Source organism: Neophocaena asiaeorientalis, unplaced genomic scaffold (assembly GCF_003031525.2).
Source record: "Neophocaena asiaeorientalis asiaeorientalis breed wild unplaced genomic scaffold, Neophocaena_asiaeorientalis_V1.1 scaffold357, whole genome shotgun sequence".
NCBI classification, from domain to species: domain Eukaryota; kingdom Metazoa; phylum Chordata; class Mammalia; order Artiodactyla; family Phocoenidae; genus Neophocaena; species Neophocaena asiaeorientalis.
The window spans coordinates 463,042-475,590 of record NW_020173270.1 but is presented as its reverse complement, the minus strand read 5'-3'; the positions used below and the strand labels follow the sequence as shown (position 1 = coordinate 475,590).

At 55.7% G+C, this 12,549-nt stretch overlaps 1 protein-coding gene across 2 annotated transcripts in view; it reads left to right on the top strand.

Moving 5' to 3' along the window:
* SMARCA4 (SWI/SNF related BAF chromatin remodeling complex subunit ATPase 4) overlaps positions 1-12,549 on the top strand; it is an 86,994-nt gene that overhangs the window by 45,023 nt on the left and 29,422 nt on the right. For both annotated transcript variants that reach the window (XM_024745674.1, XM_024745673.1), the window contains 7 exons: positions 4,069-4,135; positions 5,180-5,290; positions 7,060-7,302; positions 8,714-8,827; positions 9,544-9,651; positions 10,758-10,844; positions 11,634-11,680. In XM_024745674.1, coding sequence (XP_024601442.1) covers positions 4,069-4,135; positions 5,180-5,290; positions 7,060-7,302; positions 8,714-8,827; positions 9,544-9,651; positions 10,758-10,844; positions 11,634-11,680 — 777 coding nt within the window. The remainder of the gene's footprint in view (positions 1-4,068; positions 4,136-5,179; positions 5,291-7,059; positions 7,303-8,713; positions 8,828-9,543; positions 9,652-10,757; positions 10,845-11,633; positions 11,681-12,549) is intronic.

The window sequence follows — 12,549 nt, the reverse complement described above, 5'->3', positions numbered from 1 at the left end:
AGAGTTCCTATATACCTTTCACCCGGCCTCCTGCATCTCACATAACCTTAGGACAGTTTCAACACCAGGATAGTAACAGTGATTTAACAAATCATTGTTAACTGGTAACGAATCTAGAGACTCTATTCAGATGTTGTAGACTTCCCCACTAAAGGCCTTTTTCTGGTCCAGGATCCCACTTTGCCTTTTGTTGCCGTGTGTCTGTCATGTCGTGTCTGTGACAGTTCCTGAGTCCATCTTTGTCCTTCATGATCTTGACACTTGAATCCTGACCAGGCATTTGGTAGACTGTCCCTCAGATTGGGTTTGTGTGATGTGTCTTCTTTCTGGAATTCTGGCGAGAAACTCCAGGGTGGGTGCTGTGCCCTTCTTGGGGCCTCACATCAGGAGGCACAAGCCCAGGGGCTCCGTGACAGGAGAGCATCGCTTTGGTCTTTCCTTACGTGGTGCCTGCGGGTTTCCCCACATAAACCTAAGAGTTTTCCTTTGTAATTTATAAGTAACTTGTGAGAAGGCACTTAGAAGCTATATGAATATACCATTTCTCATCATAACTTTCCCCCGTAATTTCAGCATCTGTCAGAGGAGTCTCACCTGAAATGATCACTCTGGAAAGTGCCGAGTACTGGTTTTCTCTTTCTGGCATTCCTTCTACAGGTCTTGGAATTCTACTACAAGGAAGAGCTGTCTCTTCTCCCTTATTTAATTGTTTAATGGTGTAATTCTTCATAGAAGAATTGTCTTGTGGACACTATTGTTATTTACTTTGCTTAAATTGTCCCAGATTTGGCCCAGGGAGACGCTTCAGATCCATCCCTGTGTCCTTTCAGCACGCCTGTGTCATTGCATTGTGGCTGTTTACTTTAGAATAGTATCAGATTTACAGAAAAGTTGAAAAGGTCGTACTCAGAGCCCCCGTATACTCTCCCCAGGTTCCCCCTGTGGTTGACCACATCTTACGTGACCGTGTTACGTTCGTCACAAGTGAGGAATCAGCACTGGAACATTGCTAGTAATTAAACACATTACTATTAAGTAAACTCTATGTGGATTTCACTAGTTTTGCCCTGATTTCCATTTTCAATTCCAGGATCCCATGTGAGATACATACATACATTTATTTATTCATTCATTCATACATACATACATACATACCAGGTCTTAGTTACAGCAGGCAGGCTCCTTAATTGCGGCTCCAGGGCTCCTTAGTTGTGGCACGCAAGCTCCTTAGTTGTGGCATGCATGTGGGATCTAGTTCCCTGACCAAGGATCGAACCTGGGCCCCCTGCATTGGGAGCACGGGGTCTTATCCATTGCGCCACCAGGGAAGTCTCCCATATGACATTTAGCCTTTACATCTCCTCAATCTTTTCTGGTCTGTGACCATTCCTCAGGCTTGGTGTAATTTTGGTGACCTTGGTGGTTTTGAGGAGAACTGGTCGGGTGTTTTGTAGGATGTGCCTCAGCCTGGGTCTGTATGGTGACTTTTTCATCCTTAAATGAGATGGTGGGTTTCGGGACAAAGACCAGAAGTGAAGCATGCATCTTATCACCTCACAAGGTGGGGGGCAGTTACTGCCTACATGACTTTTCTCTCTTGAGGTTGACCTTGAGGTAGTGTGTGTCAGGTGTCTCCACTGTGAAGTTACTCTTTTTTCTCCCTTCCATACTGTATTCTGGAAAAAAGTCACTAAGTTCAGCCCACACATAATAGGTGGGCAATTAAGAGCTACCTCCTTGAAGGTGAAATCCCTACATAAATTTTTTGGAGTTTTCCTGTGTGGAAGATTTCTCTCTTCTCCGCCAGTTGTGAATGTATTCAATCATTTATATCAATATGGACTCCTGGATATTTATTTTGTACTTTGGGTTAAACTCTAATACTAGTTTATTTTGTTGCTCAAATCATTCCAGCCTTGGCCATCGGGAGCTCTCTCAGTTGGCTGCTCTGTTCCTTTGACATGCCCCCATCATTATGGGGTTTTTGAGCACGTCTTTGCTTTTTGGCACCCAAAGACGCTCCAAGCTCAGCTGGTACATTTCCCTCCCAGGCCTAGAACCAGCCATTTCTCCAAGAAGCCCTGGTTTCCCTTATTAGAAAATGGTCTTAGAAACCAAGACGTGGGTGCTGGGTGTGCTCCTTGCTTCTGGAGCGTCATTGCTTCTAGGCCCTCTCAGTGTGCAGTGCTAGGAAGTATACGTACGTGTACTGACCCTAGTGCACACGTGCTGACATGATTTGCGTCTGGTCATCTGTGTCTCTGTTAAGTGTGACCATACTGCTGTCTTTGACTCAGCCGGGACCACAGGGCTCATTCTAGCCTTTCTCCTTACTCGTGTGTTCGTTCCCAGTGTGCGTGTACAGTGCTTTCAGAATACTTAGCCTGTGAGGAACAGCCTTACTAACTAGAGATCCAGTTCCTTTTGTCCTTAGACTTACAGTTTCCAGCCAAAACATCTTTTCCAAGGTCATTTAAGTTGGCTGCTTTCCCCCATTCCCTTCAGTGAAGTTATCCCGTGTGTTGATCTTCAGCCCTTTTCACCCTTGTGCTACCCAGACCAGGGCCCAGACTGTTGAGTGTCATCTCCAGGAGCCACCTGTGCCCTGGGGGATGTTTTCAGACTGTGAGTGTCCCGCTGTCCCGTCCACCTGCTGGGGCGTGCTGTTCTCCGCCATGAGTTTGCTTGTCCTGCCTCCCTCTTGACCCCTGACTCTGGCCTGTCTCCTTAACTTCCGCTCCGGACTCTCCCTCAGCTCTTCTCCCGCTCTGCAGATGCCCCTCCCCCACCCCAGGCTTTGGCCCTTGGCTTCTCTCTCTCTCAGTGCCCCGACCTTCCCCTATTGGTCCCTGCAATAGGAACCAGACCTCGGTGACCGAACCAGGGCAACCTTGCTGATCCCTCAGTAAGGGGAAGCCCACAGCCAGGTGGCTTCAAGCTTCCAGGACCCAGGCTCCTGCAGTTTTCTGCTCAGTAATCCTTAGCACGTGACTGCTGCCCCTAGGCCTTTACCCTCTTGGTTGCAGGATGGCCATGCTGCCTCCATCATCTCCTCTGGGTTCCCAGAATGATGGTCGGGGCCCAGGGCAGCAGGAGCGGATGGCAGCTGAGTCTCCACCCTCCTTCAAGACCTTTCCCTGACTTTCAGCCCAGCGACTTAAGCTTCCATCTCATTGGCTCAGACTGTGCCCACCTGGTTGGCCCTGGCTGCTGGGGGAGCTCCTCAGTGGAGCTTGCAGGGAGGAGCTGGGTGAGCCGCGAGCAGTCCCTTCCACTTGGCTTTTGCATTCTGTCTTTACAAACCCCCTGGTCTAGACTGTCTGAATGAGTTCCCTCCCCCACCGAAGACTCTGTGTCCCAGTATTTCCCCGAGAGCCCACCCGCTCTGAACTTGGCTTTACTGTCGCTGTCACCCTCTCCTGAGGTTCTCTCTTGTAGTCGGGGGTGACTTGTCCCTCCTCACCCTCGCCCATGTCTGTCTGTCCCCCCTCTTCCTGGCCTCGAGCCCTCCTGCGCTCCCCCTCCTGCAGTCTTCTGCCCGGGCCTGGCTTGGTCTCGCCTGCCTCCCATCCTCATTCTGCCTCTTACTGGGCAGGAACCTTCAGTGGCTGCCAGTTTCATTTTGACGTGGCACTGCGACTCGGTGGTGTCTACTGTAGCCCCGGCCTCCATGGCGTGACTCCCGCACCCCGCCCCCAGCGTCCTGAGCCTGAAATGAGGCACCGTGAATCTGCGTTTTTCTGAGCAGCTGGTCTGCAGCTTGTGGTGTGTTCTCACAGGGGCCTGTGGCCACACAGCGGTGACAGAGAACTGATCTCCAGGGTCCAGCTCCTGGTCCTGGCCCTCTCCGGCCGCCCTGGCGGAGGCTGACCCTATACCCACCACCACGCCTTTGTGTGTCCCTGTGTCTTCCACCTGGGGCACCATCCCCTCCTTCCCTCAGATGGTCCATTACCCAGCCAGCTCTGAGGGTCACACACACATCAGCTTCACTTCCTCGTGGGCATCTGTTGGACAGTTGCTGGCAACAGAACTAGACCCTGACTCTCCCTTCCTTGTTTCCACCAGAACACTGTCCAACTGGGCATACGAATTTGACAAGTGGGCCCCCTCAGTGGTGAAGGTGTCCTACAAGGTACGTCGCCCCCTGAGGAGGTGGGCATGGGCAGGGTGGGAGAATAGGGGATACGTGTGGGTGAAGAGGGGCATCAACTTGCATTAATGACAGGATGCACGTGTGCATGTGCGCGTCTTCTTATGTTACACACATGGGATCCTACCATTAACACGGTTTGGATCACTTTATTTCGAGGAGTGATGCTTCTTTTTCTTTTTGTTTTTTGATGCTTCTTTTTTAACTGAAGTTATGGACTCAGTTTGTGGAATGTGGTGACATTAACTCATTCACCTGAAGATTTCATTATTCTTGCCGAGCTTTGGTTAAAACCCATTCACGTGAGATGACTTAATGAGTGTCCACCGTGGGCTGCTGTGTGACGGGAGACACCAGGACACGTGGGCCCCGTGCAGGCCTGCTCTGAGTGCCACCCCTAGATCAGTTCGCCTGTGAAGTGGGGACTAAATGTGCCTCTTGTCCTCGTGGGGAGAGAGGCAGAGAGGGCCTCACACAGCCACTCAGTGGCAGAGCCCCGTTGTGCCCTTGGCCACAGGTCTACCGGGTCCAGGCTCGCCACCCTGTGCTGAGAGGCTCTTGGCCCCATGATGGGGAAAATCGGGTCCCAGCAGAGGGGACAGCGTGTCTGGGGAGAACTTGGTGCGTTTGAGGAGCTAAAAGTCGTTCAGCTGGCAAGAGCTTATGGGAACGAGTGCAGCTCTGTCTGGAACGTGAGCTTCGAACAGGAGGGACAGGGCAGATTTGCTAACCGGCGAGAGTCTGGAGCTGCCCTTTGGGAGTGATCACGGCGGTCTGCGCCTGTGTGGGAGGCCTGGAGGCCTGAGATGGGGACCCGGGAAGAGGAGGGTGTGGGAAGCGGAGCTGGTTGACCATCAGGAGTGAGGCCGATGGAGGTGCAGGCAGTAAGCCTCCCAGGGGCCCAGGCCGCCCAGGACCCACACTCCTCTCTCCACTCCCCACACTTGGCCCTCTGCCCTTGCCGACGTGAGGGGCCAGGACCCAGGGCCCAGAGGCTGAGGCGCGCGTGTCTTCTCTCCCTCACAGGGCTCTCCAGCAGCCAGACGTGCTTTCGTTCCCCAGCTCCGGAGCGGCAAGTTCAACGTCTTGCTGACGACCTACGAGTACATCATTAAAGACAAGCACATCCTTGCAAAGGTAGCGTGTCTGCCTGTAAAACAAGCCAGCCCAGGCCGTCGCGTGCTGTCAGGGAGCCCGTGATCCAGCCCAGGATTGTCGCAAGTGTGTCACGCTTCCCATCTTCTCAAAGCCCCCGAAGACATTTCTCAGTGATTCCCCCACATATGTGTAAAAAGACAGCTGCTCTGTGTGTGCGAACAGCCCCGGTCGAGGTGACCTTGGGCTTGCCTCTCCGACCATCTGTCCCCAGGCTGGCCCTGGGCCACGTCCAGAGACTGGCTGGCTGCGTCTGCGCAACATGTGGACTGGCTCCTCTCGGGCCTTCTGCCCGAAGAGCCTGGTCACACGCGGTGACTCTCGACCCACCTGTCTTGCCTGCCGTGTCCCTGGCAGGGCTGTGGTGAGGCCCCCCTTGTCTCTGCCTGTCTCTAGAGGCCTCAGACCTCCCTCCCTGGTGGCCGTGTCTCCCTACCACAGCCTACAGGAGAGTGGCCCACGAAGCAGGAGGGATTTGGTATCCAGTTCCAAGCACTCTGACGTCCTGTGTGTTCTGTCAGCCTTGGACCGCTGGGTTGGCACATTCAGTGGGGGCTCTGCACGCGGGGCAGCCTCTTAGCTGACACAGTTGTGAAGGCAGCTCTAGTTGGGCCATCAGGGAATTACCGAGAATAAACCATGACCCAGATATGAGACAGGCACCATCCCTCGCCTACAAAAAGCTCTTTTCCCGGTTTGGGAAGGGGTCGAGCCAGAAGGTGCTGCATCTGGCCTCACTAACCGTGTAGGGGATGAAGTCAAGTGGTGGAGTTTTTGACCCAGTGGATGGAGGAGATGTTTACGTGTTACCACACCTGTCGGCCTTGGTCGTACTGATGACATTTGGTGCTTGATGTGCACCTCTGAGCTACGGATAAGGAAACTGGGGCCCAGGGAGCTGGTGTCCAGTGTGCAGGCTCACCCTTCTGACCCAGTACAAAGCCAGGCCCATCCCAAGCATGAGGACGGGGCTCTGAAAATCCTGTGTTTGTCTGACAGTGGCTCTAATTAACGTAAACCCCCTGCCCTGGGGGTTCCTCGTGGGACATGGCTGCTAGGCCCCACCCCAGTCGGTTCTGCCCTTTTCATCTGGGACACCTGATGGGCAGTTCCTCAGCCAGGCCGTGCCAAAGAAGCCAAAGCCAGAGTGGCTCTGAAGCTCGTCACAGTCACATGTAAATAGGGATTTACACCTGCGGCTCCCGCCTGCAGACTCACACTCATGGTTAGAATCGACATCTAGCCTGTGTCCACCAGCCGTGTGGCCACTGACGGGCTCTGGGGTGCAGCCGGGGCCCCCAGAGCGCACCATCTGAACCCACCTGTGCTGCTCCTGCCTTAGAGCTGTCGCCTGCTGATTGGAAATGCACCCGTTGCTGAACCAAGTCCCCTGAAGACCCCACCCCTGAGGGCCTCTGATCAGCAGGGGGGTTGTTATTTGGGGTGTTTTTCTGTGTCATGTACTAGTGTACATAATTTTCTTGGGAAACCAAAGTACTTTTCTGCCCCTGGATTTGTTCACCCAGTCGCAGGTCACAGCTGTGTCTCCCTGTCCGCGTGTCCGTCTTCACCCCCTGCTTTACAGAGGCTGCGGTGTGAGCTGGTCCCTCATCAGGGGCTGTTGTTGTGCTCACGTTCTCCAGCTCAGCAGGCCGTTCTGCCCAGAGCCTTCTTGCCTAATGGCCGTGAGATCCTCACCCAGGTGGGCAGCGCCGCTGCCTGTCCTCTGACCTCCCGCTCTCGGCCCGCAGATCCGTTGGAAGTACATGATCGTGGACGAAGGCCACCGCATGAAGAACCACCACTGCAAGCTGACGCAGGTCCTCAACACGCACTACGTGGCCCCCCGCCGCCTGCTGCTGACGGGCACGCCGCTGCAGAACAAGCTCCCTGAGCTCTGGGCGCTCCTCAACTTCCTGCTGCCCACCATCTTCAAGAGCTGCAGCACCTTCGAGCAGTGGTTCAACGCGCCCTTTGCCATGACCGGGGAAAAGGTGGGTGTGCAGCCAGCCACGTGGTGGCGGAGGGTGGAGTGGGGAGCTATGAGCCTCGGCCACAAGCAGCTCCGAGGACCCTCCAAGTTGATGGTCCCAGCCCAGCTGGCTTCCCTGGGTCGTTGTGGGTTGAGTGCCCACCACAGCCGGCCCAGCAAAGCACAGGGCAGCCCTGGCACCAAAGGACCCCAGAGGAGAAGGGCAGAGAAATCCCAGGGGATGATTGGGGCTTCCCTGACCCTGTGCCCCAGGCACAGGGAGGGGACAGCAAGGAATATGGCCCTGAGGTGTGAAGGTGCAGCTGGAGGGCCGGAGGAGAGTTTAATTTTCACCCTGAGGGCAGCGGGTAGCTTGGATAGTTTCAGTGAAAGGAGTAACATGGTCAGATTCTGTCCCTTTTGTTTTTAAAGACGGCTGTGGGTTGTGGCCAGTGTCTCTCAATGCCTGCGTGGCTGGGAGTGGCATTGTTGGTGTGTCTGTAGCCGCCGTGTTTTCTGTTGACGGAGGTCAGCGGCCTGAGCCTGATGACCGAGGAGGTGGGCACGATCGCAGGGCTTAACGTTGAGCGTCACCGCCCACGGCAGCTGTGCCCCAGCTCACTCGTTCCCAGTTAGCGGATTTTCCTGAGGCAAGTCTGGGACAGCTGTTCCTCAGCTCTTACGGGGGGCCTTTGTCAGCATCATCCATGGGGTCCCGCCTCCTTGGTACCGGCTGAGGCAGAAGCCCTCCTGAAGGAGAAATTGAGGCCTTTCCAAGGATCTCATAATAAAGGAGCCCCCAGTTTTCAGATTCCCAGGGACCGCCTCCTCCAAGAGCTGAGGAACAAATGCTCTGGTTTCACGTATTTTCAAGTTGAGCAAAAGCTCTGCCCAAAGGGACCCAGAGAAGAAAAGTTCAGATGTCATGGTTTCACTTAAAAAACTTTTTTAAATTCACATTTTTATCAGAGCAGCAGGCCCCCTGGGAGAGCAGCATTTCTTTCCATCCGTCCCACCCAGGCCAAAATGAGAGTTGATTTGGGCTTCCAGTGACAGAGCCCTCTTGGAGCACCCCCCAGTTACACCACACGCTCTATCCGTGTGGCCCCCGCAGTGCTGTCCAGATTTCGTTCGGATGTGCTGGCAGGATTCCAGGCACGTGGGTTTGTTACTCTTGGGGAAGCGATGCAGCATGCTGCTGTGTTTCATAGTGCCCTGGGGCCTTGGCTTCCGTGTCCCAGGACTTCCATGGAAGGTCTTAGATCCTTGCAGTTTTCCAGAGGAAGAGGCTGCCCTGCTAGGCTCCTGTGAAGCTTAGGGTAGTCTGAAAAGGAGGTGCTGAGCACAGGGTGACTCCAGATGGCCCTTCGCTGCATCCCTGTCCCCTCCTTTGGAGGTAATGCTTGGTTGTCATGTCTTGTTGGGGCTGCCAGGTGGACCTGAACGAGGAGGAAACCATTCTCATCATCCGTCGTCTCCACAAAGTGCTGCGGCCCTTCCTGCTCCGGCGGCTCAAGAAGGAAGTCGAGGCTCAGTTACCTGAAAAGGTACCACGTTTAGTTTTTATCTTTTTGGCCACGCTGTACAGCTTGTGGGATCTTAGTTCCCTGACGAGGGATTGAACCCTGGCGTCCCGGTAGTGGAAGTGCCGAGTCCTAACCACTGGACCACCAGGGAATTCCACGTACCATGTTTGTTTTGAGCGGAAGTCCCAGTGCGGCATCGTCCAGGGGGCCTCCCTGGGGTGGGCCCAGTCAGGTGGTTCCCCTGAGTCCCAGACCTGGCCCTGGTCTTGCCTCGGCATTCAGGGGTCGATCCCGCCTGGGGTTGGCCACTCTCCCTCACTGGGTCTCTCAAGTGGAAGGCAGGTGTGCTAAGTTAGAGCACTAAGTCCCCCCAGGGCCCCCTCCCCTTTCCCCTGGGTGGGCTTGGGGTCCCTGGCCAGTCGCCCCCCAAGTCACACTTGCGCTTTGTTTCTTGGCCGGCTGTGGGCAGGCCTTTGGAAGGTAGCCGAGTTGCCCCATCTGGCCCAGGAAGCCCCCCACGTTTCTCTGCCCTGGTGCGTCTGCCACATCCCACCTCCCCTCGTCCCCCTGGGTATGGGGTTTCCTCACGGTCACCCCTGTGTGCCCTGATCAGAGCACACAGTCCAGGGCCCAGGATGCCTCTGAGAGGCTGGGCGATCAGAGACGGGCCCAGGCTGGGCGTTGGGCTCCGGGGCCCTCGGCTCCAGTTCCGGCTGACGGCGGTGTGTGCCCTGCAGGTGGAGTACGTCATCAAGTGCGACATGTCTGCGCTGCAGCGCGTGCTTTACCGGCACATGCAGGCCAAGGGGGTGCTGCTCACTGATGGCTCTGAAAAGGATAAGAAGGTTGGCCCGGGGCCCCCCTTCCCCCCGGGTGTCCACAGCAGGCGCGCTGGGGGCCACTGGGTGCGGGGCTTGTGCACCCTGTAAGCAGCAGGCTCTCGCCTCCTCGGAGCTGATAGTCGTGGCCGAGGCCCCATCTGGCCGTGGTCCCGAGGGTGTTGACTGGGCCTGGTTTAAATCACAGCTGGTGTGGATGGGTCCAGTCCATGAGGCTGAGGGGGCAGAGGCTGATGGCCCGTTTCCAGGGAGGCCCCCGAGCCTCCCAGTCAGCAGCCTGGGGTCCTCTGCTCGTGAAGTGCTCTCTCCCGTGGATGCATCAATCGGAAGTGGGGGGCCCAGCACGGACCCCAGCCGTTAGAATATTCTAGGGAGTCCCACCTTCCCAGCTGGGAAAGAGCCTCGATGGCCAGGGCCACTGAGCCCGTTTCCCTCGTCATTACGTGGCATTGGGGTGACGTTAGTTTACGTTGGGGAGGTGGGAGCTAGGCAGGCTGCTGCCTTCCGGCCCCTCTGAGGCCCTGGGCCCCCCCGCCCCTGCTCCCCTCACCAGGACTGCAGCTGTCCTCCCAGGTCCCTCGCTTCTGCCCCCGCGGCCTCGGGCTTGGCCCTGCCACCCCATTTTCTCTTCCAGATGTTTCGTTTGGGCCCCTTCTTACCCGAGCTGTTGCAGCGCCCTGTTTCCTGGTTTTCTTCTTGGCCCACGGCACCCACCCCGGCATCCTTCCTTCATCCCGTAGCCAGAGATCTTCCTAAGCCGTCTGGCTACAGCCCCGCCCCGGGGACTCCCCCCAGTGCCCACAGACCTGGCCTCACAAAGTGTTTGTGATCCACCCTCAGCTCTTTGCCGGTCACGTTTCCCCTGCGTCCCACCGGCCCCTCCTCACCCTCCACCCTCCACCCTCCAGGGTGCCAGGGGGTCTCCGCTTCCCCCAGCGCTGGCTTCTTGCTGGCTTCAGGCCTCTGAGCCCCGACAGGAGCCAGCTGCACATGCCCCGTCTCCTCTGCCACAAGCCACAGCTCCTCTCCCGTCGTCCTTCCCCGCCTCCTCCCCCAACCCCACCCCACCCCGGGACAAGACCGATTTGGGAGCCTCTCTTCTGCCTCCTCAGGGCAAAGGTGGCACCAAGACCCTGATGAACACCATCATGCAGCTGAGGAAGATCTGCAACCACCCATACATGTTCCAGCACATCGAGGTGAGGCCCAGGGCCCGGGCAGCAGGCCCAGCGGTACCCGGAGCTCGTGGGCCTCAGCCCTGCACAGGGCCCTGCTCTCAGAGGGGTCTGTCTACGCCTAGCCCCTAGACAGAGCTAGGTCACTTCTCTCTGGCAACTTTAGAGAAAAAGAGCTTGTAAGGTTTAGACTAGATGATGCTTGTACATTTGCCTTTTTATGGATTTTTTGTTTACAAGCGCTTATACATTGTAAAGAATCCAAACTGTAGGGAAATATGCAAGAGAAATGAAAATCCCACCTCAGGTAACCGCCGAAGCCTTCGGAGGCTGTTCTCTGGAGTCGTTTCCCCCGCGGTGGGGTTGTGCTGCCTCTGCTTGTTGGTTACTAGCCTTCCCCACTCGGAGACACGTGGGGCCATCCTGGACAGAGCATGGAGAGCAGCGTCCCTCTTCCTGACAGCTCTGGGCCCCAGTACCCTTGAGAGTCTGGATGCTTGCGTCTGAAAAGCACACATATGTCCGTACATTCTGGCATAAAGTTCCGGGGTCATGCCAGAGGCCCCTGGGCTTCCATTTCAGCTCACCAGGTGTGGTCTCAGGCGCGCGTCGTCCTCGCGCGCTCCTTTCCGTGGTTAAGAGTGTTAGGTCATGACGGAAGGGATGTCAGTGGGATAGAAAAGCTGTGTTCAGCATCTGTGTGGCCTTGGGGCCGCCGTGGGCGGTCGCTGAGCTTGGGTGGGAGGGCTCGGAGGCGTGGGGCCTGGCCGCCTTTTCCTGCCCCGCACTGACCCGCCTCTCATTCCATCGCAGGAGTCCTTTTCCGAGCACTTGGGGTTTACCGGTGGCATCGTCCAAGGGTGAGAATCTTCCTAGCTTAACGGGGTGGGCAGACCATCTGTGTGCCAGTATTTCTCTCTTCGGTTGGCTTTATTTCTGTTGTTATACTTGTCTAATTTCAAAGGCAGTATATTCCTGGCAGAAAACTTTGAAAACATAGATGAACCCAAAGAAGAGAATAAAAATTCTCCACTTGGAGAGGTGACCACGCCTGGCTTCCAGGCCCCACCTCTGGGCTCTGTGACCTGTGACAGCTTTCCTAACCACTCTGAGCCTAAACTCTGCCCACCAACAGAGGGATACTCTTTATACGGTGCGCCACGCACCTTGCTCTGGGGGTGTTTTCTCCAGCATTGTTTATAAAGTGCAGCCCAGGCATCGTTCAGCCTTGGTGTTGGGACACAAATGCTGCCTCAAGGTTTCACCGTTAAAACATTCTTAACCCTAAAGCCACCATTATTTCTCTGGGATAGTAAACTATTTCCTAGAGCAGAGGCACCGAATGAAAGGGCAAAAGGTTCTTTAGCTGTGTAGTTCTTTATACCAAATTGCATAATGGGGTCCCACAGACCTGGGTTTGAGCCCGGCCCTGGCAGGTCAGCAGCCGTGTCACACTGTCCCCCAGCCTCAGTTTCCACATCTATAAACCAGGAGCGAATGACAGAAGTTGCAGTGGCCCTTAGCGCTGTGTGTGGTGCGGTGTGGGCACTCTCCACTGGGAGCCTCTGCTCTTGGAAAGTTCTTAAACAGGAGACCTGGCTTCCCGGGGCAGCCCCTGTCCATGCCCATTGTCCCAGGATCTTTACTAATAAATAGCACCTTCTTTCGCTCTTACAAGTATCCAAGTTGGTCAGTAATTTCATGACCAAGTTTATTTTAGTTGGGTTGA